This window comes from Kogia breviceps, chromosome 1 (assembly GCF_026419965.1).
Source record: "Kogia breviceps isolate mKogBre1 chromosome 1, mKogBre1 haplotype 1, whole genome shotgun sequence".
Classification (NCBI taxonomy): Eukaryota; Metazoa; Chordata; class Mammalia; order Artiodactyla; family Physeteridae; genus Kogia; species Kogia breviceps.
Window position 1 is genome coordinate 81,276,835 of NC_081310.1, and position 26,621 is coordinate 81,303,455.

The 26,621-nt window shown below is 46.9% G+C and overlaps 1 protein-coding gene across 1 annotated transcript; it reads right to left on the reverse strand.

Moving 5' to 3' along the window:
- Positions 1–727: 727 nt before the first annotated feature.
- Positions 728–16,718, reverse strand: GJA5 (gap junction protein alpha 5). Its single transcript, XM_059057218.2, has 2 exons — positions 16,590–16,718; positions 728–3,863 (listed from the first exon to the last, which is right to left on the reverse strand). The coding sequence occupies exon 2, from the start codon at positions 3,829–3,831 to the stop codon at positions 2,755–2,757; it is 1,077 nt and encodes a 358-aa protein (XP_058913201.1). The 5' UTR covers positions 3,832–3,863; positions 16,590–16,718; the 3' UTR covers positions 728–2,754.
- Between the last annotated feature and the right edge of the window lie 9,903 nt (positions 16,719–26,621).

A 26,621-nucleotide genomic window follows, 5' to 3' on the forward strand; every position in this document is an offset into this window, starting at 1 on the left:
ATGAGATTTCACCCAAAGAAGCCAGTGAGAAGCTGCTCACTGTCAGAGAAACTTCCTGGAACTCAGCTTCCATGTCTGTAAAATGGAAATACCCAGACCTATTTCACAGTGTCATCCTTGAGGTCTTCACTTCTCTAAAACCTTAGCCACTCTTTAAGGCACAGGTCAGGTCTGTCCTCTTCTATGTAGTATTTTCATATGTATCACTTCCTGGAGCCTTATACTTCCTAGAATTGATAATCAATGAATTCCTATTTTATTCTATTTTAATTGTTTCCTCTGTGTGGTTTAGTTGATCATCTTAGGTAGACTGTGAGCTCCATAAAGGCAAGTTCTGTAACCATCCCTCAACATCCCAGGTTTTCAAATACTATGTATTCAACATAGCAACAAAAATAATGAAGATAATAACAATAATAACCATTTAATGACAGACTATTATTTCCCAGGCACTCTGCTGTACTCTTTATAAATAGTATCTCATTTAACAACCTATGAGGTAGATATTACTAGGTTCAGTTTACAAATGAGAAAACCAAGCTTCAGAGATTAAGTAGCTTGCTGGAGTACAGCTGTAAATCAGCAGCTGGGATTTTCACACTGGCATGTGTGATTCCAGAGCTCTTTGCAATACCGATTGACTGATGACTGGCTCCAAGTGCTCCCCCCGCCCAAGTCTGCCATCCTTCTCTTGTAGTTACAGCATGAAAGTGACACAAAGGAGAGATAAATGTAGGGCCAGACTTTATTAGGACAAACTACACATATCATTTCCTTTTTCCTTCCTGAAAGCCCCATCATCAGGACTAATCTCACAGAAGTTCTAATTCAAGAACTCATTTCACAAAACAAACACACTTCAGAGATGGAAGGAAAGAGGGTCTTTTTTGCTTTGTTTTGGAGAGAGAGTCTTAATGCCAGTGCCAGAGAAGAGATTAAAAGGTGTCCCCTCCGGGGATGTGGGATGACCTGTCATTCTTCCCTAAATGGCATCCCAGTCAGTTTCCTCCACCCCTCTACCCTCATCCTTCTCTCCACCCACCAATAACAACCAAGTATCAGCAGAGGGGCCCAGAGGTGGGCAGGTGGGGCAGAGGCTGAGCCTCCTTCTGAGGCTTCAGCCTCCTCTGTCCCGACCTCTCATGCTTATCTATTTAGGTTAATGACACTGAAAACAGTGAGGCTCAGCCCCTCTGCCAGGCATCTGGAGGAAAGGGCAGGAAGACACAAGTGTCTCTAAGGCATGCTTTCCTTACTTCAGGACTTCCCTCCCTTTCACCCAGCTTATCAGCATATACATACACACACAAACACACACATGCATCTTAAAAAGTAACTGTCTCCCTATAAGGTTCAGCATCCACTTCTGAGCATCCTTTACCTTCAGCCAAAATGGCAACCACTTATTCCAGACGGACTGAAGAGAGAAACCTGGCCAGTCCCTGGGAAGGCAGGGCTTTTCTGTAGTCCCCACTGCTTTTTTGGCAGTCTCTTTAGGAGCACTGGGGAGACACAGGCATCTCTGTGCTCTTAAACAAGGGCCCTGCCAAGAGAGCTGGAGATTCCCTTTCTGCTTTCATGCCCCTGCTAAATCCTCCACGGAAAGAGAGATATGGGGGCCTCCATAGCTGTCATCACACCTCCTCTTGGCACTCTAAGTTGGCAGTCAGCAAAGGAAGCAAACAGGAGGGAAAAATAGTTTTCCAGTATTTTCTCTCCTTTTTCATTTTTATCTTCACAGCAGAATTATTATTTTTTTCCCAAGGGGAATCTCAGAAGCACAATGCCCTCTTTGTTTTAATAAGACCTGGGGAAATTCCACTGGCCTCCATGGCTGGTGATCTGGTCAGAATGTGAGAGAGGACGATGGCTTCTTGGGCATTCTGGTCAATAAGGTTTTTAGGGGAGCACTGGATGGACAGCCAAGGGAGGACTGGAAGGGATGGTTTCTACCATCAGGTTGAACTGTAAAAGAGCTGAAGGTTGATACGTGGTGGCAGGAATGCCAGTGGAGTCAGTGTGCATGGTGACTCCCTAGGAGAGCTTTTCACCCCCCTCCCCGGGCTCGTTGTACACCCTGGCAGAAGGAAAGGCTGCAACATCACCAAGGTGAGACATTTGCCAGAGGTACATACCAAGGCACTTGTTAAGTTGAGGCTGCTGGTCAAGTTCTAAGGACCTCTTTTTAAGTAAGACTGGGTAGAGGGAGTGTCAGCCAAGGGCACCCCATGGCAACCTGACCACCACCCCAAGGTATGGTCCAAGGAGACAACAGATTCAAGAGCACATCTAATGCAAGTTCCTTGATTCATGCTCATTGCTGGCCGGGAACTTTGGGCTCTTCCTTGCAGGAGGAAGGGTGATTGGGTCAAGGACGCCAGAGGGGCTTAGAAAATCCATCTGGTGTGTGGCTGGTATGTAGAGAGTCATCCTATCCCTCTGGCTGTCCCTCCCAGGTCAGATTTGCCATGGTCCCCGTCCCTTCCTCTATCCCATTCACGGAGTAATATGAAAGGCTTCACTGAGGATTCAGAGTGGAGGGTGAAGGAACCTGGGTCGGTAGCCATGTCTCTTTCTGCACCCACAAAGACCTGGTCATAGCTTCTGGAAAAAATGAGCAATGCCATTGAGATCCAGGGCCCAAACTGAGTAGAGCAGTGATGAGAACGAGAGAGATGGGGTCAGAAGGGACACACCTTCCCTCTCTGAGCCTCCTTTGTTCCCACCTGGTCCTGGTTCCGCCACACTGGTGGGTCACACTGATAGGTCATCTGACCTGGCCTTGCTGCTGGCCTTGCTGAGACGGCGCTTGTCACTCTGGTAGCCATGGGGGAGGCGGTGACCCGGGGAGCCTTCATTGGGTACCTCAGGCTTCTGGGCATAACGGATATGAATGAAACCCTCTCCAGGAATCTGCTCCTGGCCTCGCACTTGCTCAGTGGCCAGGTTATCTGTGTTCTGCTGAGAGGCCATCTTGTTACTGAATGGATTGAAGAATTTCCCCCCAGGGCCATTCTCCAGGCACTGATTGAAGTCAGGGGGCGGTGTGCAGCTCTGCACTATGCGGGCAGAGGGGCCAGGAAGCTGGCACTCATCCATGCCCCGCTGTGACTTGACAAATCGCTGTCTGATCTTTTTCCAGCCCAGGTGGTAGAGTTCAGCAAGGCTGAGGAAAAGGGACAGTCCGGCCACAGCCAGCATAAAGACAATGAAGACATTCTTCTCCGTGGGCCGGGACACATAACAGTTGACAGGATGGGGACAGGGACTCCTGCGGCAGACATGCAGGGTGTCCAGGAAGATGCCATAGAGGAGGTACTGGCCCACAATGAAGGCCACCTCCATGGTGGTGCGGATCAGGATGCTGAAGACGTACGTGTTGAGCAGACTGCCCCGGAGGGGAATCTTTCCATTCACTTCTTCCCAGCAGGATAGCTCTGTCTTCTCGGCCACTGGGTACTCGTAAGAGGCAGCGCCCCGAACCTCTTTGGCCCTCTCGCCCTCCCGTAGCTTCCGCTTCTCCTGCATGCGCACCGTGTGCACGGCGTGGCCCAAGTACACTAGAGAGGGTGTGGAGACGAAGATGATCTGCAGCACCCAGTAGCGAATGTGGGAGATAGGGAAGGCTTGGTCATAGCAGACGTTCTCGCAACCAGGCTGAATCGTATCACACTGGAAATCAGCCTGCTCGTCCCCCCAGGAGGACTCGGCAGCCGTGCCCAGCACCAGCATGCGGAATATGAAGAGGACGGTGAGCCAGACCTTACCGATCACCGTGGAATGCTTGTGTGCTTCCTCCAGGAACTCTCCCAGGAAGCTCCAGTCACCCATCTTGGCTCAGCAGAAGGCAGACGCCAAGACTCCTGCAAATGGGACAGAGAGAAAAACAGAGGGATGCTTTCTGCAAACATCTGGAAGGTCCAGTCATGCTCTGTGATTCCACTGACCCATACCAATGCGTTCCTTAAGAGAGTGCAGCTTAGAAGTCAGATTCACCTAAAAAGCTCTCTTCCTCCTCCCCCACCCGCAGCAAAAATGAAAGAGAAGACTCAAAGTAGTCATGATAGCAAGATTAGAGCATGATTCCCACGCTTTAATGGATCTAGAAATCACCTGAGATGTGTGTTATGATGTGGATTCTGTGCTGTTACCTCCAGAGATTCTACTCCAGGAGGTCTGGGATGGCCCCCAGGAATCTGGATTTGCAGCAAGCAGCCTAGGTTATTCTGATGCAGGCAGTCCAAGGACCTCACCCGAGAAACACTGGAGTAGTGGAAAGAACATAGGACAGGAGCCTGCAAATGTGACTCTGGACATTTACCTCAACGAGTCTGTTTCCTTGTCTGTAAAATGGGAATAGCTACACCAGAGGACTTTGAGGGTTAAATGAGATGAGGTATGTGATATGCTGAAAATCAGAATTCACATGTTCCATATGTTTGAGCTGCTGTCAGGTGGAAAAAATATATATATTTTTTTCTGACTCCAGAGGCCAGAACTAGGTGGAAGAGAAAAAGGTGAGGGTGGGAGAGGCAAATTTGGCCCCTTAGGAAGCATTTTCTGTTTCTATTTCTATTTCAATAACAATCAGAGCCATCCAGCATGGGCCAACTCTATCAGGAGGTGGCAAACAAAAACATGCAAAGGTTTCACAGGTTCCCCCAGCCGGTTAGCAGCTGGCAGTGCTGATCTACACTTCACTGCAGTGTAGCCATTCCAGCTGTACAGCTCAACTTGTCTTTCTGCAGACAGAAGGTACCCACACACAGACCTGCTCACCCACACATCCAGAATAAACGCCCCAAACCTTTAAGTCCCACACAGAACCTTCCCTCATCAGGTCCTGGCATGCTTCTTCAGCCTCATTTCCTGCCTATCCCCTTCAGTTGCCTTTGTCGTGTCCAGCATGCCAAGTCCTGGAAGTTTCCCAAATGCTCTCCTCTCAGCCACCTCCTACATGCTCCCTCACCCCTAGCTGAATCCTATTTACCCTTCAAAACTTAACCCAGTCATTGCTTTCCCAGTCCTCCCTGCTTCCTCAAGCTCAGCCTCTTCAGCTCTGTGGTGGCCCTGGGGACAGTCAGTCCTCTCCTAGCACTTGCCATCTTGTTTTGTGATCCTCTGCCTGTCTGTGTTCTTCCAGGAGGAGCTCCTTGAGAACACGAATTCTCTTGTCCTCTGTACCATCATCACCCGGCCCAGAGTGGGTACTTAGTAAATCTTAGTTGCGTGAATGAAGGAGGGGGTGGCGGGCACTAGTGTTTTCTACCCGGTGGCAAACCAATCCCCTGTTCCTTGCCGTGTCCCATAAGCAGGGCGAGAAGGCCAGCTATCACTTTCTCAGCCTCCACTGCAGTTAGTTCTGGTCTGTGAGGTGTGGGGAGAGCCTGATGTGGAAGGAGTGCTCTAGAAAATGGTTTTCTATCCCCCAGTAAATACAGCCTCACTTGAAGTCCTCTTCACCCCCACGACTTCCTGCCTGTGGTCAGTTTGTGTGAGTCGAGATGCCTGAAGCTTCCCAGAGAATCTCAGAAATGCCAACCAGTGCCCTGAGGCTTCTGAATCAACTCATGAATCTTCTACCTCCAGAATTCTTACTTGATGAACAATAAATGTTCTTATGGCTTAAGCCTTTAATCAACCAGTCCTAATCATGACCAAATGACCAAAAAAAAAAAAAAAAGGAGGGGGAGAATAGAAGGTAAATATTCTCTTCTTGGAATCTGAAAACCTCGGATTCTGATGGGACCTTAGAGGATGTCAAGTTCAAACTTTAACCTTCACATCTTTGCTGCCAGTGTGCCCCTGATTCCTATCCTATCCCGGTTCCTATCCTTATGTATATGAGGAGGGACAGGGCGAGGTTCCATATTTCATGGTCCAGGCTTTGGCTTCTGAGTTGATACCTTGACAGAGACCAGCCTCCCAGCTCTGTCTTCTCCCAGCCCTCCACTCCACAACCCTGAGAGTACACAGAGTCCCTGGGAATGAGAGAGTCCGTGAGTAAGCGGAAAGGGCCTTATCTCTGTTCCCTTCCATATCAAAGACCCTTCCAAGTCTTGAGCCCTTTCCTCTGGTTTGTGATCAGACATTTGCCCTTTTCTTCACATGATGAAGGGCCCCCTCCATCGCCTCCAAAAGTGGAAAATTGTGGAGCGTTAGTCCAAAAGGAAAATGGCTGATTAGATAAGAGTCTGAATGGTCTGTGATCCCTTCTGGGCACGTGTACAGTGTTCAGCACCTTCAGGGTCATCAGCACACATGTGAAGGCCAGGATGTGGCGAGTGTCAGAGAGAAGGGAGGGAGAGAGGGGAGAGAGGAGGAGCAAAAAGAGGGAAAAGGCAAGGGGGAGTTGGAAGTGGGAAAAAAGAGACCCTGTAACAGTTAAGGGAAGTCAGTTTGGGGGTTAGCTAAATGGAGTTCAAATCCCTTTGAATATCTGCTGAGCTTGGAGAAGTTACTGGATCTGTGTCTCAATTTCCTCACCTGCGAAATGGATATGCTATTATTTAGCTCATAGAGTATTATGAGGTGATATGTAAAAAGCACTTAGCACAGTACTCAGAAGATAAGAACTGAATCAAAGGCAGCCATTACTAGCAAGGAAAGTGGTGAGGAAGGACAAGAATTGGTGAAAGTGGAAGGTAGAGAGATGTGCATTACCAAGAAGAGAGAAACAGATGGAAGAGAAGAAGGGGAGAAAGCCAGAGGGAAAGAGAAATGAAAATCAAAAATAAACAAAAAGAAAGAGAGAAACAAACGTTATATTCTTCCAGGATTTGGGGCAAGTTTTCCAAACTCTCCTCAACCCCTGAAGATTTTTCCCTTGATCTTCTGACTCTGTCACTCATTCCTTGCAAGTCCCCAAGGAAATATAAAAATAGTTCAAGGCAAAGAATGTGACGCTTTGATCTAGTCTGCCAAGAGGCTTGCCTGCTGACTGCCTCACTTGTAGTCCAAGGAGTCCTACCTGGAAGAAGTAAAACACAGGTACAAGGAAGGAACATCGCAGAATATCAGAAAGACAGTCTTAGGATGCCTCATCGGGTGAGAACAAGAGAAACTAACCAGCTGGGGAGGTGTGGGCTAGGGCAGACCCCGTGGGCCCTGGCAGCAGTATATAGGGTGAAAAACCTCTCCTTTGCGACATCCTGGATGGCTCAAACAAGGCCAGAGAAACTTAAGATTGCTATCATGTACCAGCTGCTCAGCTTATAATATGAAAGGTCCCCGGCTGAAGTCAGTTTCCCAACACCTCTGGGTCCCTTTGGGCCCCCAACAACCTCAGCCAAAGAAACCTGTAGATTAGACACTCATTGAGTTTTCTGGGTGTACAGCACATAAAACGCTTTGTAGATCATTATCGACTTCTTGGCAGGAAGTGTGTTAGGAGGGGTAAAGGCCATGCCATGAATAAATTCTGTCAAATAAAAATGGTAGTACCCCACTGCTTTATCTGTGGCCTTCACTGGCTTCCTACTGCTTATAAAGTCCAAACGATTTAACTTGCACTTGAGACCCTCCACAGCACAGCCTCATCCCATCTATTTCTGCTGTTCCCCTCACATACTCAGTACTTAAGCTACACCACTCCCCACACGTGTATTCACGGCCCACAGTTTCTCACCTCTTTATCTTGGTTCCCCATGTTCTCTCTGCCTACGATGTCCTTCCCTTTCATTCATTCATTTAATAAGTTTGTTGAGTGGTTACCAGTTACCAGGTATCATGCAGTGATGATGGCACTGAAGATGCAGCAGTTAACAAGACAAGCAAGGAGTCCCTCCCTTTGCTGAGCTTAACTGCATCTATTTCCCTTAATTAAGGAGAGAGAACAAACACATAATTGCTATAAAGCACTATGTGTATTGACATTAGGGAGACACAGGGGGCTGTGGGAATGTAAGGCAGGTTGACTCTGGTTCAGGGTGGGGCCTGGACCCTCCAAAGAGCCCTGGGTAATTGAATTCTACAGCCCTTTGCAAGTGATGCAAGTTCTGAAGTCCCCAAGGCAAAGAGAGATGGTCCCTAGAACCTGGACAAGAACATCCCAACTCTGAACGTTCTTTACTCCAAGACCTTTCACATCCTCTTTTAATGTGTCATGTCTTGGGACAAAGCAAAAATTTTGGAGAAGTCATTAGGGAACGTGTTTGGTAATAGTAACATTACACCTGGATAAGAGGGAAAGGGCCAAAGGAAGGTTTTTGTGCATAGTGAGCATGAATCATTTTATTCCTTTACTTCATGTATTATATGGCTAGAAATAAAATTCAGGGTCTACGTTCCCAATCCAGTTCTCCTCTTTATGTTGGCACTGTTGCCGCCCTAGGCAGCCAATGTTTTTAAAGACAACCAATTTACAGCAACCCAAATTAACGTGAACTCATAGCCAGCACCTCTTCTTCTGACCCCACAGATCTAGGTGGAAATGGAGACGTCTTCTCAAATTGCTCTCATCCCTCTTTGATGTCTCTCGAACTCTGAAGATGCTAAATTACCATCCAGTAGGCAGGATACTTTCCCACACTGGGTTATGTGCTGCCTTACACTTGTTCTCCAAAAGCTTCTTGTCTGTCAGCCAACCCGCAAGTATTTTTTCTGAGTCCCTACTATGTGTCTACTACTGTTCTGTGTACTGAAATAATACCTCACGGGTCCCAGGCCTGGCAAATACTAGGCACGCAATGATATCTGTTGGATTAATAAACAGATCAGGCATGATTCCTGCCCTCAAGGATTTAATGGCTTTTTCCCTCAGATGGGTAGTAGACTTCTCAAAGTCAAAAGCCTGTCTTCTGCTTTGTATTCTTATTGCATTAGGCTTTCTCATTAGGTGCATAATAAATGCTTTCTTAATAATTGAAAAAAAAATGGTCTAGCAGTAAGATTGCATTACCTCTGACAAAGTCCCCAAATGGGGTGGGGACGTAAGGCCCTGCGCTCGGTAGTCACCCTGCTCGTTGCAGTCCTTTAGTAGTGGCTGCAGCATAAGCTAGGCAGGCTGCAGGTGACAGGTGCGCCACCCAGCACACAGCCGAAACTGCACCCCGTCTCTCCTGCTCAAGAAGGCATGTTGCAAGTGAGCAAGAAGCTACCATGGGGATGCCTTGAAAATTCTCTTCCTCCTGTTGATTCTAGTTCTGTCCTCTGAGACCAAATATAACAACCCTTACAATATACCATTTGACAACAATTTCTGTGTCCCCCCAAGACAGCAGCTGGGCCTTGGGTTAAATTGTAAAACCATTGGGATTTCACACACCTAAGGAGAATTATTTACTCTGCTGACCGTGTATTATCGCTCCAACTCAACCCCGAGTCCTCGAAGACAAGCCCCATAACTATTCATCACTGGATTCCCCCCCCCCGAATCACCTTACCCTCTCTTCCCCCCTTATTGCTTAATATCGTGCCCTGCACCTGATAGGTCGATTCGTGTACTTTTTAGAAACAACAGTGGATGAATGACAGCATTCAGGTCACTCAAAACACCTAATGCCGCTAGAGGCACCTCCCCGGGAAGCTGGCCTAGGGACATCTGCACAATGACTATGGTGACCAGGACACCAGGGAGAGAAAAGCCGCCGAGCTGTCCTTCTGCCCATGAGAGAGTCCTCCACTCGGCTGAGCAGGACTGAACATGTCTAGAGTAGAGACTTGGTCACCATGGACTATTCCTTCTCTGCCTCCCCCACAGATCACTGGGAAACTCACCCAAGTTTGTCAACATTAGATTTTAAGACCACTCTGCAGAGGCTGAGTCTAATTCTGGACAATGACACATGTACTAGATAGTATCTAACAGACCTCTGGTTCTCAATAAAGATTGTTATTCACAGTAACAATAACAATCCCCTGGGCCCGTGCTATAATTCCTCTCACCATACAGTGGAATGCGGCAAGGGCAGGGTTGACTTGCTTCCCAATGAAGAGAATTCTGTTGTAAAAGGACCCAAAGGGCCTCACTCAAAGGATACCTTAGACATAGTATCATGTCAGTGCAGCTCAGTTCAGAAAGTGTTTATGAACCCCAATGCTACACCAGACGTCAAAGGTGGCTTTATAAAGTGAAGTGCCAACTATAACCATCATCTTGGAACTCTTTTGGAGCTTATTCATTAATGTACATTTTTCTAATTTTCCCTCACCCCAGTAGTTTCTCCCTAAAATGGATATGTAAGGAGGATTACATGAGAGAGTGGTCTTGATCCTCAGCTACCTCATTAATCTTTATTATCCTTCGAGATTCTCAGCTTCATTTGCTAGTTTACCCAGAGTTACACAAAAAGAGAATTTGAATATAGGTGATAATAACAATAATTATAAGAAAACCTAACACTTATTGAGACCCTTCTATGTGCCAGACACTCTGCAAGGTTCTTGATTTATATATTCTCATTTGATTCTCACAATAATTGCAGGAACTAGGGACTGGCCCCGTCCCCTTCTTACACCGTCCCCTTCTTACAAGCCTCAGAGAGGGTGTTTTGAGCAAAATCACTTGAGGATGACTTGCTAGTAAGCAGTGAAGTTGGCATCAAAGCCAGTTGTCTTTTCTGACAGTGATGCCCCTGCCTTAAGAACTGTACTAGATTCTATCTAAATCTCCTTAAGTTCCTTTCTTTGAAAATCCTTACTCATCAAAGGCTGACCTCTTTTACATAGATAACTGCCCCCAGGGATATTTGTGAGATAACTATTAGAATAGGGAGTTGGGGCTTCCCTGGTGGCGCAGTGGTTGAGAGTCCGCCTGCCCATGCAGGGGACACGGGTTCGGTTCGTGCCCCCGTCCGGGAAGATCCCACATGCCGCTGAGCGGCTGGGCCCGTGAACCATGGCCGCTGAGCCTGCACGTCCGGAGCCTGTGCTCCGCAACGGGAGAGGCCACAACAGTGAGAGGTCCGCATACCACAAAAAAAAAAAAAAAAAAAAAAAAAGAATAGGGAATTGATTTGTGCATGGTTAAGGGTAATTCTTACACTTAGAATTTTCATTCTTTTCCTGATTTAGGTTTGGGGTAGCTACTTCAACCAGATAGATGTGTGATATACCTACAGCTACTGAGTTGGGGAGTGTGGGCAACTTTCTCAGAATGAGAAGTCCAGAGGGGGCCTGCACCCCTGAACCTTGACCACTAGAGAGGGGAGAGGGAGCTAGAGATGAGAGAGAGGGAAAAAGAGACAGATGGAGGAGATTAACTATCACTTTAGTTTTCCTGCTACTCCAGCCAAGGGCAGATAATTAACTCCTCTTTAAATTTAATTATTTGATTCTGGCAAGGACAGAGTGGTCCACTCAGAGATCCTGCTGGCTGACAGTTGTTTCAAAGCCAAGGAGGTAGAAGAGAGCAGGCAAAGCAGAGAAAGAGAACTATGCTAGGATAAGTAATTTTCTTCTTAAAAAGTTAGAAGAACGGGTTTCCCTGGTGGCACAGTGGTTGAGAGTCCGCCTGCCGATGCAGGGCACATGGGTTCATGCCCCGGTCCGCGAAGATCCCACATGCCGCGGAGCGGCTGGGCCCGTGAGCCATGGCCGTTGAGCCTGCGCGTCCGGAGCCTGTGCTCCGCGACGGGAGAGGCCACAACAGTGAGAGGCCCGCGTAGCGCAAAAAAAAAAAAGTTAGAAGAAGACATATTTAAAGGAATGGATGGGAGGGGCTGGCAAATGGAGATATTCAATTACAATGAAATATCAGGAGGTCTTTATTAATTACCGGAAGGGGTTGATTAATACCTATGCAGTTATTAATGAAAATTATATTTATGAAATGCTTTATTATTTCCAGCATCTTGTCATTGATTCATAGTACAGTAGAGCTAAAAGGAATCTAGGGATCAAGTGAACTCAACCCCTTATTTCTATACAAGATGAAGACAAGGGTCCGGGGAAGTCAAGTAATCATAATAACAGATATCACTAAGTTGAGTGTTTTCCATGTGTGAAGCATTTTACAACTGTACTTTCTAACCCTTGCATGACATTAACATTACTTTCTAACCATTACTTCAGCCCTGCTAGGAAAGCAGTATTATTCCATTTTACAGCCGAGAAAACTGAGACTCAGAATTTAAATAACTTGTACAGTCACACAAGTAGCAAATGCTGCATCAGGGACTTGAACCTCGTCTGCCTGGCTCCTGCCTTTCTCTCTGTGTCTCTTAAAGGAAAAGAAAAGCAAAGAGGCCCTAGGACTGATAGGACTGACAGCTGGTGACAAACCGGTGACCAGAGCTCCAGTGTCTTAACTCCCAAAGCAGATCTTTTCCCGTAAGAGGCCCAGGGTTTTTCCTTTTAGCCTCTGGCTTGTTGATTGGCCATCCCTTGCATATGCTGTTCCTAGAATTGATGATCACATGGAGGCCCTCAGCCCAGAGTGGCCAGGATTCCCAGACTCTTCAGCATCTGCCACCATTTGGCCAGAATTCACATATAGAAAGTTATTTCCTTTTTTAGCCAGTAAGTGTTCTTGGCTGCGGCAGTGACGACTGCTGGGTTCTTGGCTGGCCAAACAGCAGGCTCTGGTGTTCCATTGTTGTCAGATCGTAACAAGAGCAATGGGAAGAAAAAGAGTTAGGTGGTGGGACTCGTGGTTCCCAGGAAGAGTGGGAATCAAACCTTGCTTCCATCACTCTCTAGTTGTGTGACCTCAGGCAAGTAACACCTCTTCATCTGAAAAAAGGGGAATGTTTACTCATGGGGATTGAACAATGTGTGAATAAGTCGAAACATCTAGAACAGTAATTGGCACATAGTAGACACTCAATAATGTTAGTTCCTTGTTTTCTTTTCTGCCGTTTCCAGTAAAAACTCCTCTCAAACATGACCCAACTAGTCAACTTGATGCAGCATTTGACATGCAGCAGGTCGGTTAGAGGGACACGGCAAGGACGCCCTATGTGCCACCAAGTGGGGGAGGGTGACTATCAGAGGTGGGGAAAACATGGGCAACGGGAAGGATATTAATTTAACTCTAAATCAGTTATTTCACTAGGTGGAAAGAAGAGAGGCAGGGTGGAGAGGAAGGGAGGTGTAGAGTCCCCCTCCAATCAGACCCCTTGTGTTCTCGTAATTGGTCAAGTCTACCCCCGAACTTTTCTTTAACTCGAGCTTTGGGGCCTGGAGATGGACTCCACATGAGTCCATATTATAAAATATGTGCTTCATATAATTCCCTCCTTCTGAGGAGCTGCAGCACTTTGGAATCTGATCGCCAATCCAAAGGCATGTCCACATGTGTAGGTTGGAAGCTGGCTCAGTTCTACTTGAAAGAGAAATAGGAGGTTGTCTACTCTGTGATCTGAGGAGAAGAGGCATCCTGACCCGTAAACACACCTGCCCTCTCCTGAAGTCCTGAATCATGAAGATGCTAGGTTGGATTAAGATTCTCAAAGTCCTCTGTGGACAAGAGCCTTCCTCAGAAGAGAGGCTCTTTCTGGTTCTAGCTATTTCTTTGTGACTCTAGTCAAGACATTCCCCCTCCCTGAGCCTGAGTTCACTCATGGGTAAAACTAAGTGGTTGAGCTGGATGGTTGCTAAGGCCTTTCCAGCTCTGAGTTAGAACATCTGGGGAGTTTGTGACTTGCCCAACTGAGATGGTATGGCAAATTAGTGGCAAAGCCAAGAGGCGAATCCAGATATTCTGACTCCCAACTTAAAGGTCAGCAAAAGTCGACCCAGAAAAAAAATCTGTGGTCATAAAAACCAAGCAGTACCTTCTCAGAATTTCATGTCATGGTGAGCCTTCACTGTGGAAAGGCCTTTGCATCAAATGAGACTCAGTTCAAAGAGATTTGGACTGAGCACCAGGTGACCTGGATTCCACTATATTGTTCTGTTGTTCATTGAGTACTTACTATGTGGTAGCCATTTAAAATACATTATTTTATTTAATCTTCATAAAACCTTACAAGGAAATTATTTATTATTAACCTCTTTGACAGATGAAGAAACTGAGGATCGGAGACATTGAGTAATTTTCCCAAGGTTTACACAGCTGAAGTTCTAACCCAAATGTGATTCCAAATGCCTAGGCCCTTCCTTCTGCCTTACCCCTGAATCAGATAAACTCTAAGATCCCTCTGTGTTATTTCAATACCTCTGATTCTGAGACCTCCTGACTCCCTTTCCTTATGAAGGTGAGTGGATTACTGAAGGCTGAATTTTTCTTCCCCTTGATTTGCTAAAATGTCAGAAACAATTGATTCACAAAGTGGCATCAAGCTGTCATTTGCCAGGAGCCAGCAGCTTCTGACTGCAGAAAGGAAGTCACCTTCCTTCCTAGGAGAACTGAAGCTTTCCTGGGAAAGTGGGCATCTCTCCCCTTCAGTCAGTTCAATTCTGGAGCCCAGAGTGGAGCCAGTTCATACAGAGAGTTGCTGGACTCCCTGGTGAGGGAGTTCTTTCCTGGGACAGAAGGGAGAGCCTGGGCCTTGGTCTCCCTGGCCTTAAGGACTGCAGGTCTTCTAGTTCCTGTCCTGATTGATCCACACAGACAGGCTCCCTGCCCTGTGTTAACTGGCTGGGCCCAGAGTGGGGATCAGCCAGGACCCAAGAGGCCAGACTGCCCTGTGGTAGCCCGGCTGGCTGCGAGAGCCCAGAACCTTCCACTGCATGTGCCCCCCACCAGCCAGTGGAGAAGAGGAGGAGCAGGTGGGCAGGTAGTGTCGCTGCCAGGAAGCAGGATTATAGAGATGCTTCCATGCAAGAAGCAGGGAGGTTTGGGGAGAAATGGAGGCTCAGAAAACACAGCCAAGGACGGAAGGCAGAAGAGCCCTAGGTGTGAGTGAACAGAGCGGGATGTTCTCCCAACTGAACTGGCCCTGACTCACTGTGTCGTCTCCAAAAAGTCACTTGCCTTTTCTAGGCCTTGTTTTCCTTATTTGTCAAAGAAGTTGACTGGCAATCTAGGAAACCTCTTCCAGTTCTAATGGCCTAGGACTTTAGACCTAGGGGGACAGGAGTGAGGCAATTAGGAGACAAGAACAATAACCAGTCTCAACAGCCCAGCAAGAACATCTCTGGGGTTCCAAGCCAGAGGCCAAGCTGGGCAACACCGTTGTGTTACTGCCATGGATCTCTGAACTTCACGAGCCTGGGGGAAGGGATGCCCCGAGGGTGCCAGTTTGGAAGCCAGGAAACACACGTCCCGGTACTGCCTGCCATATGCCCAGTGGTCACTGGAGCTGCTCTACAGCTGCTGAGTGAGGAAAAGGCTTGGAGGATCGGTGAGGGGAGAAGGCTCCGGACAGCAATGCCACCGCGGGGAACCTGGCCGGATGGTGGAGAGAGCTGTCCCACGAGAACAGGGTCTGGGCTGGGCTGTGACTCCAGGGTTAGTGGGTGGAAGAGATGGAGACCACTTGGCCTGATGATGTGAAAGATAGGCTAGGATGCTTCTAAAGACCAGCTTGTGTCCCCAGCCGTGAAGCCACCACCCAAGGCAGATGGTCTCGTCTCTGTTCAGTGTCACTGGCTTCCTCCCAGGCCTCCCGACTCCCTGCCCTTCCTTCTCTTAGGCCAGTCGGACCCGGTGTGGCAGACCTGTGCTCAGGAGACAGCCCAGTGGGATGCTGACGAGTCAGAACCAAGAACTCCTCCATTATGACAGGATACTGAGGGGGGACGAAGGAAAAACTGAACAAAGGCACAGCAAGGATGTAAAATCCTGTGTCAGCCTTCCCTTTTGTAGTGGTTCTGAGGTGCATTTGAGCTAAGGAATCTCAGCCTTGGACAGTGTTACTGCTGAAGGGAACCAGAGGGAACCTGCTACTTCAAACCGTTCATTTTACAGATGAGGAAACTGAGGCCCAGAAGGGGGAACTGTCTGGCCCAAGGTCACACAGCCCCTCACTGCACCAGAGCCCAGGTCTCTTGGGCCCTGAGTCCGGGCTCCTTTACCACATGCTCAGAAGGGAGATCAAGGGGCTGTCAGGAACCTTCCTGCCCTGCACCTAGGAGGAAAGGAGACCTTCCGGTGGGCACCTCTCCCCGGCTTCCTCTCCGGGTCTCACCAGCCTCTTTCCTCCAACAGCAAGTGACCAGATTGTTCACAATGGACAGCGGGGACATGATACTCCGCAGGAAACTAAGCAGGGAATATTTTTAAACCATCCAACATGCCCTAGGGGGAAAAAAATCAAAACACTTTCCTAGATGCTGTGGAAAGCATTTCAAAAAGAATTCCAAGCCTAGAGGAAGCATGGTAAAACAGCGATGGCTTGGGTTTTTAAAGGGCCAATGCCAATCTTCACAAAAGTGCCTGGAAATGACCTGGTATCCTGCTTGTAAGGTGCCCCTGGAGCATGGCACACCTGTGAGAGGTAGATGGACGGCAAAGGCCCTCCACTTGCATTTCTACAGCTCCTTCCAACTCGAGTAAGTGAGTTATCTGCTGCTTCATAAGCGGTTCTCTTTAATATACAAAGCTCACCGTCACAGGGACTGATGAGAGGGGTATAGGGAGGAAACCCACAGGTGCAGAGAGCTTTGTTGTGATCCAGCAACAAAGCTGAAGATTCAAGGCTCTCTCTCTGCCTCTCTCCCATCAACTGGTAGCTTTACCTCTTAAAATTCAAGTTTCCCCTTACCTTCCTCTTTTCCTCCTGTCTGGAATTCCAGTTGGCCGCTTGGTTCTCTGGCCGCCTCTCCCCCGCTGCCCAGCCTGTCTGTCGTTCCTCTCCCACCCTGTTTTTAATCGCTCTCTGTCACCCTCCCTCCACCCACTTCTTCCTACTCTTTCTCTCTCCTCCCCCTTCCCCCTCGAGATCCCTCCCTCCCCTCTCTCTCTTGTGCTCCTAGAATCTTGGCTCATTTAAAAAGTCTTCTCTCCTCTACCTCCTTGCAGCCTCTCCTCACCGCGTTCTCCCCAGAAGGAGAGAGTCCTCCTCCTCCCCCTCTGCCCTGCCCCTGTCATTGTCGCCGCAGTCCTCGCGCTGGCCCCCTCTCCCTCCGGCTGGTGGTGCACTGCCTCCCTAGTCTTTGCCTGCTCAGGCTCTGCTGGGCCACTTTCCTGGGGCATCAGCGGGGAAACTGGCACTCCCCTGGAGATGCCTCTTCCCCGTCCTTTTCCTGTCGTCAGAAAAAAAAAGAGTGCTCATTCACAGAGCAGGTCTTTTGGGGAACCTCTACTATGCCCACACGAGTGAGCTGAGGCTCACAAATAACAAGCACCCACACCCAGAATAGACACCAGAGGTAACGTGAAAGCTCAAAAGGGCAGAGAGAGAGAGCATCTCCACTGCCCAGGACTACTTTCTCCTTCTCCTCTACTGAAAAGAGAGTGCTTTCTATGTGCCAGGCACTGGGCTAGGGGTGAGAGAGATAGGGATATAGATATAGACATAATATTTTTATTTCACTTAATCATTCCAATGTCCAGGTCTCAAGGTAGACATTTCTGCATTTCACATTTGAGGAAACTGAGGTTCAGAGAAATCATGATCATGGTGACCCAGTTAATAAATGGGAGAGTCCAGATTAGAAGTTTTAGCCCATGCCCAAAGTCACCTCTTTGCTCTTTCCACAAAAGCATACAGGCCTCCCAGCTGGAACTGAGCTGACGGAAGTAAGGCTGTCTCTTATTAAATCACATGCCACAGGTGGGAAAATTTGGAAACTGAGGCATCTCTACCCTCAAGCTCCCCTCATTCTCAACTACTTTCCTCAACTCCTCAACTTATATGCTTAGCCATGGACCGAGTTGGACTGTGGTAAAAGTCAACGACAGAGGTAACTACGAGTGGACTGAAATCAGACAAACCAATGACCAAGAGCCCACAGATTGTGAGAGCTAGAAGAAAACCCCAGACCATCTGGGACAGCCAGGAAAACTGAGGCCCAAAGACTCAAGGCCACTTGTCAATGTCACACACAGTACCTGGCAGAGGCAGGACTAGAACCCAGATCCATTCCTTTGCTCCACATCATGACATTCACATATATTCACAAATATTCCAACAGTTTGCAAAACTTTGTTTCTTTAGTGGGTGATATTTTTCATGGGTGAATAAGCTTAGGATCAGCAAGAGGGGGAAGAACATGGAGCCAAATTTCCTGTGTCTAGGGAGACAGCAGCCCTGCTGAAAACAAACTCAAGATTCTTGATTCCTTAGCCAGAGTTTCCCCACCTTTTTTCCTATGTAGCTTCAGAGCAGATGCTGGGGCCAGACTGTCTGGGTTTGAATCCCGTCTCTACCACTTACCATCTATGTAAGAGTGGGCAAGTTAGCACAAACTCTATGCCTTTTAGTTTCCTCAACTGTAAATTAGGGATAATAATAACTACCTCCTAGGGTCATCATGAGGACTAATGCAGATGTATAAGGCACTGGAACAATGTCTGGTACCTGGTAAGTGTTGTGGATGTGACTGCAAAATACAATGCAATACAATACAATGCAATGCAATGCAATACAATAGAATATAATGCAATACAATACAATACAGTACAATGCAATGCAATGCAATGCAATACAATACCATACAATACAATACAATACAATATAGTACAATACAGTACAATACAATACAATACAATTCAATACAATGTAATGCCTGCTACCTCCTGCCTGTACTTCCCAAGGCTGGTGCAAACTCCTGGGATAGAATTCAACATGTGAAACATAGGGAGCCCTGGTGATATCCAGTTTCCTCTCCAAAGCAGAGATTTTCCCCACGCTATGGCTTTGTCCTTACATCTCAGTCACTTGAAAAGGCTGCGGGTTCCTGGGAATACTTCAGCCTTATTATCTTCAGCCAGGAGATGGCCAGTTAAAGAACCCGTAAGTCTCAGTTGAAGGATAATCTGAGAGTGGGGAAGTTTTAGTGGAGTATTAACTCCTACATCACCAGCTGTCAAAGGAGGGTCCAGCTGAGGGCATGGCTGAAGATGAAGGGAGAATGCCATTTTCCTCTGAGCGTCCAGAAGGGAAGAATTGCCGACATGTAGGTACACCCGAGATCCTGGAGCAAGTACAGGGCACAGAAAATAAATGCTTCCACTCTGCTTGGCAGGTAGAGAATAAGACAGTGAAGAAACTGGATGGGTTGCTAGAGGTGATCCAGGAGGTCAGAGTAAGTGCTGAGAGAAGACTGAGTTCTTGAACTCAGATCATCCCAACTCAACGAAGTCAAGCAGCCCTCCAGCCAGGTACTCTGCTCAAGATGGCATCTAGGACAGAGTGTATTTGATGGCCCAAATCTAAGCTGCTTTGGCAAGGTCTTCAGAACTCTGGTTTATTCCTCACCATAAGGCCTCTGACAAAAGTTAGGAAACTTTTGTCATTTGGGCTATAGATCCAAGGTGATTGTCTAAAGGGGCTGAATCTGGCTATCACCACATATTAAGAAGGATGCCATGATCAGATGCCCAATGCCCCAGAAAAGAAGGTGCAGGCAAAGAGCCAGGTGTGGGCACGGAGGTTCTGTCATGTCTCCCTGTCATTCTCACGTTCAGCTTAAGAAAGGGTCTTAGGGGTGCCAAGGTCTGTGCTCCACTCATTAAAAAATATGGAGAACTCAGAGGATTTAGAGAGGAAGCCAAAATCTGGTCAAAGAATACCTGTAAGGAAAGCTTGTAGAAGTGGGATGGCAAAATGGACTTCATTCTACATTCACCATATGCTAGGCTTTGGCCTAGGCACACTTTACATTATTGTACTTGGAGAGGAAAAGACAGAAAGATGACCTTCTAAAGCTCACTTGAACCATCCATCAGGGTCTCCTGGATAAGAATTCATTGGCCACTCCTGTGGGCCCAGCCTACGCTAAGTGGGAGGCAAGACCATCCCTTGTCCACAAGAAGCTGACATTCTAGTTGCAGAAAAGAGCTATTCAGACAAAACAATTAGTATAAAGGGCAGTATCTATATGTATTTGTCCTCAATACATAATGATGTAATAAACTGTTAAATTGTGTAAGGAAAAATCATTTGGAAAACAGATTCATATAGAGCAATGTCTTTGCTGTGCTGTAATGAAGGGGAAAGGGAAAGGCACATTTACTGAAGGCCTTCTATGTACCAGGCATTCTCACCTCACAACACTGCAAGTTAGATACTATGTTATTATTTCCATTCTATAGAAAAGAAAATTCAGACTCAGAGAAGTTTAGCAACTTGCCCAAGATTATTCAGTTAATAGGTGGATAAAAGGTCTGCCTGATGCTAAAGGCCAGGCACTTTCTCCCCATGGCTGTAGAGGAAATTCTCATGAAAGCCGTTTATCTGGTCAGAGAGGGGAGCACGGGGCCCTCCAGCTGGGAGCAAACAAGCCTGCAGACGGCACAAGAAAGATGGGCTCCAGCCCTAGCAGGAGAGATTGTTTTTGACCATGACTATGAAGGTGGTCCAGCATCATCTGAGATTTCCAGGAAGGGACAGAGTCACCCTTTCTATGAGTCTTTTAAAGGTAGCATTTTGAAAAGTGCATCTTTTTTGCGTCTCCTTATAGACAAGAGGGCAAATGAAAAAACCTTTCAATGTCTCCTCTATCCAATGAATCTCTGACTCTATGAGTTTCCTTCCCAAGACGCTGAGGTCCAGATGTTTAAAGAGCCACTGCCCTTAGTGCCTACAGGATAATGCATGCAAACAAGTGTTGCCAGCATCTACATGTGAGAGTGATGAGTCCCCCCGCCCCTGCCTCATTGGAGGGCATAAATGGGTAATTGGAGCCCTGGTTTGTGGGCTGAGGTCACACTTTCCTGCCAGTGGAGATTCAGACACCACAGGCACAAGTTGTCCCCTTTAAGACTTTTACTTTCCAGATAGTGGCTAAAATGGGTAAGAACACCCTGTTCTGAGAAGTAGAAAGCAAAAGAAACACAGACTTCCTTGCCCCCGGTACTCTGGCCTATGAATCTACTCTCCACACATCTCTAGTTTTAGCCCCAAAGAAAAGGTCTAAGTCACATCCATACCTCTTCTTGGGCTTAAAGCAGATGGGATCTTTTGTGTTCACAAATTGAACTCTGTGGTGGGCTTGGGCTTGCAGCCTCCATGGAAATGAGAAGAGGAGGAGGAGGAGGAGGGGGAATTCAGTATCAGCCAAGCCTGCTTCTCTCCCACTGAAGTCAGAACATGAAGGCAACAGCTGGATGCAGCCTCACTGGGGCTCTGTGAGTCCCAGGTCCAAGGATTGTGTCCTATGACAAAAATTGGGACCTTCCTCTGGGAAATCTTAGAATGGCATTTGTCCTCTAGATCTGAATGAAAGTCGTTGAAAGCAAGAAGACTGAGAGTCTTATGATATTTTGGTTGAATCATAAGCAGTGACTAGAGTGTGCAGTGTATACTCAGAGCACACACCTCTTTCTCTTCTAACAAATGATGCATCCTTGGTCTACCCCCACCTACCCACCTCACAAGGACTAAAAAGAGTTTGCCTCACCTTTATTTTGAAAGGTGTTTTCAGTCAAGTCCAAGATATGGTGCTAGGTGACCTATTGGCAAGTCTCTTAAAATATAAGGTCAAGAAACTTTCCGTCAAATATGCCATTAACACAAGTGCCCTGAGACAAATCACTCCAAAGTAGAGGTATTTCCTTGCATGTAAAACAGAGATGCAATACCCCAAGCCTGTCTTAATAATTTAGCCAATAACATTCAAAACCTAATTCAAGAGCAAAAGTTTTACATCTCCTCCCAAATTAGTGTCTAGATTCAGCTCTGTCTCCTGGGGTCAAGTTGCTTTTCTTTTTTGTGGTACGCGGGCCTCTCACTGTTGTGGCCTCTCCCGTGGCGGAGCGCAGGCTCCGGACGCACAGGCTCAGCGGCCATGGCTCACGGGCCCAGCCGCTCCGCGGCATGTGGGATCTTCCCGGACCGGGGCACAAACCCGTGTCCCCTGCATCGGCAGGCGGACTCTCAACCACTGCGCCACCAGGGAAGCCCGGGTCAAGTTATTAAAGAGAATTAGAGGCATTTAGAAGATTAAGACTATTCCCTGTTTTGTTTTGTTTTGTTTTTCTCAAAGGTTAGTCTCACATTCAGTCAGCTAAATACTAAAGGTAGAATAGACAGAACTTGGGGCAAAAATGCTTGTGGTTAGAGTGCTTGGGTTCAGATCTCAATTCCATTCAGCAACCGTGGGACCTCTTGTGCCATGTGGGGACCCATTTGGAACCTCAGAGTTGGTATGAAGATTATTTTAAGTTGAAGACATTTGAAATTCATCAGAGGCAGAAAGAAGCCTTCTTGGAGCTTCCCTTATTGGACTAGAAGCAGTAACTTCTGGGAAATGAGGCTACTATAAATCCCCTCTCCAGGGGAGTTTCATGGCCATGAAGAAGATGGAAAGACCACTCTACTTGCATGAACAAACATTATCAGGGAGTTTCATGGCCATGAAGAAGATGGAAGGACCACTCTACATGCATAAACAAACATTATCACAAACTTTTTTTTTAAACCCCTTCTTGTTGTTTTTTAAAATATTTATTTATATTTATTTATTTATTTGGTTGCTCTGGGTCTTAGTTGTGGCTGGTGGCCTCCTTAGTTGTGGTATGTGAACTCTTAGTTGTGGCATGTGGGATCTAGTTCCCTGACCAGGAGTGGAACCTGGGCCCCCTGCATTGGGAGCGCAGAGTCTTAACCACTGCACCACCAGGGAAGTCCCTATCACAAACTTTCCTATCTCCCATTTGGTCTCCTAGAAACCTATTTGTCTTTTCTAAAGAAACCTATTTATTCCCCCCCGTAGAAGTCTTTACTCCACCCCTCTCTTCCCTAAATTAAATATATAAGCCTCTAACTTTAACCATTTAGTGAGCTAACTACTTTTGTTAGCTCCCCTATGCATATGAAAAAAAATCTCTTTTTCTGCTCTTAGTCTCTTTTGTGAGTTTAATTCACATGCCCCCAAATTACTGAACCTAAAGGATAGAGGATAGGGCTTCCCCGGTGGCACAGTTGTTGAGAATCCCCCTGCCGATGCAGGGGACGCGGGTTCGTGCCCCGGTCCGGGAAGATCCCACATGCCGCGGAGCGGCTGGGCCCGTGAGCCATGGCCAATGAGCCTGTGCGTCCGGAGCCTGTGCTCCACAATGGGAGAAGCCACAACAGTGAGAGGCCCTCGTTCCACACACACACACACACACACAAAATGGATAGAGGATAATTTTTTTTTTCTCCTTGACAGCCACATCTGGCTCACTTTTAAAGTAAGGATAATGCTAGTAAATATCAAACTTATAGATTGGTTATGAAGAGTGAATGAGATGTATATCATGTTTGACATATAGTGAGTGCTAAATAAATATTCTCTCTCACACATATAGAATACATAGAGAGAGGTAGACAGATTGATAGATAAATAGATATAGATAGATACATACAAACATACAGCATACTATGAATCATGTGTCTGTTCTGAAGATGAAAATTAAATTATAGGTGGGAGACTACTTTGTAAAGAGATAAAAGATTAACAGTGGAACATGGTGTTTTCACTATTATAATAGCTATAACTATTATGGCCACCTTTAAGCAAGGCCACCAGATATGGCCATGCAGGTTGTGCACTGCGCACATCCAAAAGTGCCATTCACACATTACCTTCCCTTTGTACCCGAGAGCACGTGACAACTGCTTTTCCAGGCAGACGTGTACTTCCCTCACAGCATCCTCCTCCCAGAGTCTCAGGAACAGCACCTGCTCTGTAGAGTCATTTATTCACTAATCATTAATTCAGTGAAGGTATACTGAGGACCTACTATATGTGAGGACAGAGCATACAAAGATAAATGAGATGCAAGTTCTGGCCTGATGTTCTGCATGACTGGGAGACAGCCCAGTGCACCAATAAGCTGAACTCAGTGTAATGAATGCAAAGGTGAGCAATATGCACAAAAGAGGTACAAGAGGTTAGAGGGTTACCAGCTTTCCTTCTAAGTGGTGGTAGCTGTGGGGTTGTGGGCCTAGTGGTAATCAACAGTAGCAAAAAGTGAGAAAGTCTACTTCCCTTCAAAAATAAAAGTCCCAGGACTTCCCTGGTGGCGCAGTGGTTAAGAATCCGCCTGCCAATGCAGGGGACACAGGTTCAAGCCCTGATCCGGGAGGATCCAACATGCCGTGGAGCAACTAAGCCTGTGCGCCACAACAGCTGAGCCTGTGCTCTAGAGCCCAAGAGCCTCAACTACTGAGCCCATGTGCCACAACTACTGGAGCCCGCGCACCTAGAGCCTGTGTTCCACAGCAAGAGAAGCTACTGCAGTGAGAAGCCCACGCACCGCAATGAAGAGTAGCCCCCGGTCGCCGCAACTAGAGAAAGCCCAAGTGCAGCAACGAAGACCCAATGCAGCCAAAAATAAATAAATAAATAAATAATTTTAAACAAATAAAAATAAAAAAATAAAATCCCCACAAGCATCCTAATAAGAAAGAGTCAAAACATCTCTGTAATGTGTCCAGACCGCCAGAGAAAGCCAGTGAGGATCATAGTTTATGGCAAGAAAGGACTGGCCACTCTGCTGAGAACCTCCATCAAGCTTCTCTGGCAGAAGGAAGGTTCGGAAATAGCTCCCTCAACACCAGCCCCAACCCAGCCCCAGCTTTGGAGAATGTGGAGGGGGAGGAGGAGGAGAATGGACAGGAATCTATCACTTAAATCCCACATCCAGTGGATTTCAAATGTTGATTCTGATCTAACATGAAGGCTCAGTTCTCAGATGATATACCGAAGTCTGCCAGCTCTGGACAGATGGCCTCTCTTTGCAACTGCACAGCCTCTTTGAGGTCGTAAGTTGGAGTCAGAAGGCTGGAGATGGAATCTCAACCCTGTCCCTTACTTGTTGTGTGATCCTGGGCAAACTACTGAGCTGCAACATCCTTGTCTGTAAAATGGTCATAATAACACTATCTTCACAAATTTGTTCTTTGGACACCATACACCTTTGTTATTATTGCAAGCTCTGGGTTGGAGGTCAGTTCTCAGGAGAGAGGCAGAGACGCAGAGGTCCCTTCCATTCTCAGACAGGTCTTGCAACCCCAGAAATGCCTGCCCACCATCCTCTCAGGAGCCTCTGGAACTTTTCACAGAAAGATCTTGCTGCTGAGCAAGGAGCATTGTACAGCTGAGCTGGTGAGCTCAGCCCTTCCCGGGCTCCAGAGCTTTAATTTGTAAAGAAGGAATTCTGAAGCTATCAGAAAGGAAGTCAAATTGTTTTTGGAAAACAATAGCAAAGTAACTACAAGTCATTAGCTTCCTCCCTGGGGCCTGAAATCAAGCTCTTCTGGGTAGCTGAAAGGACTGGTAGCACTGTTTACTTAAAGACCTCTGGACATGACCTATAAATTAATTCCTGTGCATGACTTTCTGGAATGAGAGGAGGTGAGTCATGGAAGTGGGTGAATGCCTGAGAGTGGAGAAGAGCTTTTTATTTCTTCAGGGTATAGGTAAATCCCTGATGCTGGCCTGCCTTTTCTGGTCCTTTGGGTGAGGGTTTCATTTGGATACAAAAGTGCCAGTGGACATCTGCCCTCTGAGATGGCTCTTAGTAAGTTTCTTTCCAGAGCAGAAAACCAAAAGAAAGCCCTGTTCCTGCCCTCCCCCTGCAGGCCTCTGGGAAGACAAATGCTTCTCAGGAAGGGTGCTCTAGAAATTCTTCTCTGGGCAGAAATCTCCTCAGTAGCAGAAGTGGACCAAAGTTAGGATCCAGAATCATGACTTATTAGAGGGGTGTCTCACAGGTATCAAGGACTCACAGATAACAGGACACTGGAGCTTGAAGAGAACTTAAAGAGCGACTAGACCAGATGAGGATCCTGAGGCCCCCAGTGGGGAAGTGGCTTGTCCAAGTTCAGCAGCAGAAGCCAGATCTCTCAAAGAATAGAGGAAACCTGGGACTTACTTCCCTTGGGGCTGAACAAGCCAATTGATTGATAGTAGACCCTCTGACCTCTGCTAGGGCGTTTAGCTGAAAGTCCCTGGAGCTTAACTTATTAAAAACTAGGGAAAAGACACGATTTCCTAACCTCTGTAGATCCTGGAAAAACTTGTCTCCAAAAGCTAGAGATGACTCTAGATCCTGAAGGTTTCTGAGAGGAGATGCAAAACTTTGGATCTTGAGCTGTTTTTAAACATCTTTGGCCAAATCATGTACTTGATGATTTGGAGTTTAGCCAGAGGATTTTAATTTAATATTACATGCATGGACCTCTAGAAGATTTATGGTGGGCTTCATGGAGCCTAGAAACCCCTATATTCATACACAAAGCTTTAGGGGAAGGGGGACCATATTCTTGATCTGATTCACAAAACACTCTTGCCCCAGAAAAGGTCAAAGATCATTGCTCTAAGTCTAGAAGTCAGGAAAGTTTATGTGCCACCAACCTCCAAAGTAATTGAAACGGCTGACAAATGTAACAGAGGCCAACATGTTCTACCTCTCCCATGACCTAGAAGCCTCTTAGCAAACAGGATGAAATCTGTCCCATTGACATGAGGTGAGTTTCTCTGTTCAATCTTCATCTGTCAGGTCTGGAAAAACCCTATGAGATCAGCTTGTCCACTCCTTCCTTTTTAACTTTTCTAAACTCACACAGCTATCCAAAACCAGTGCCCACCTTTCATCACACCTAATCCAGCACTCTTTCCACTACCTCATAACATTTCCAAGT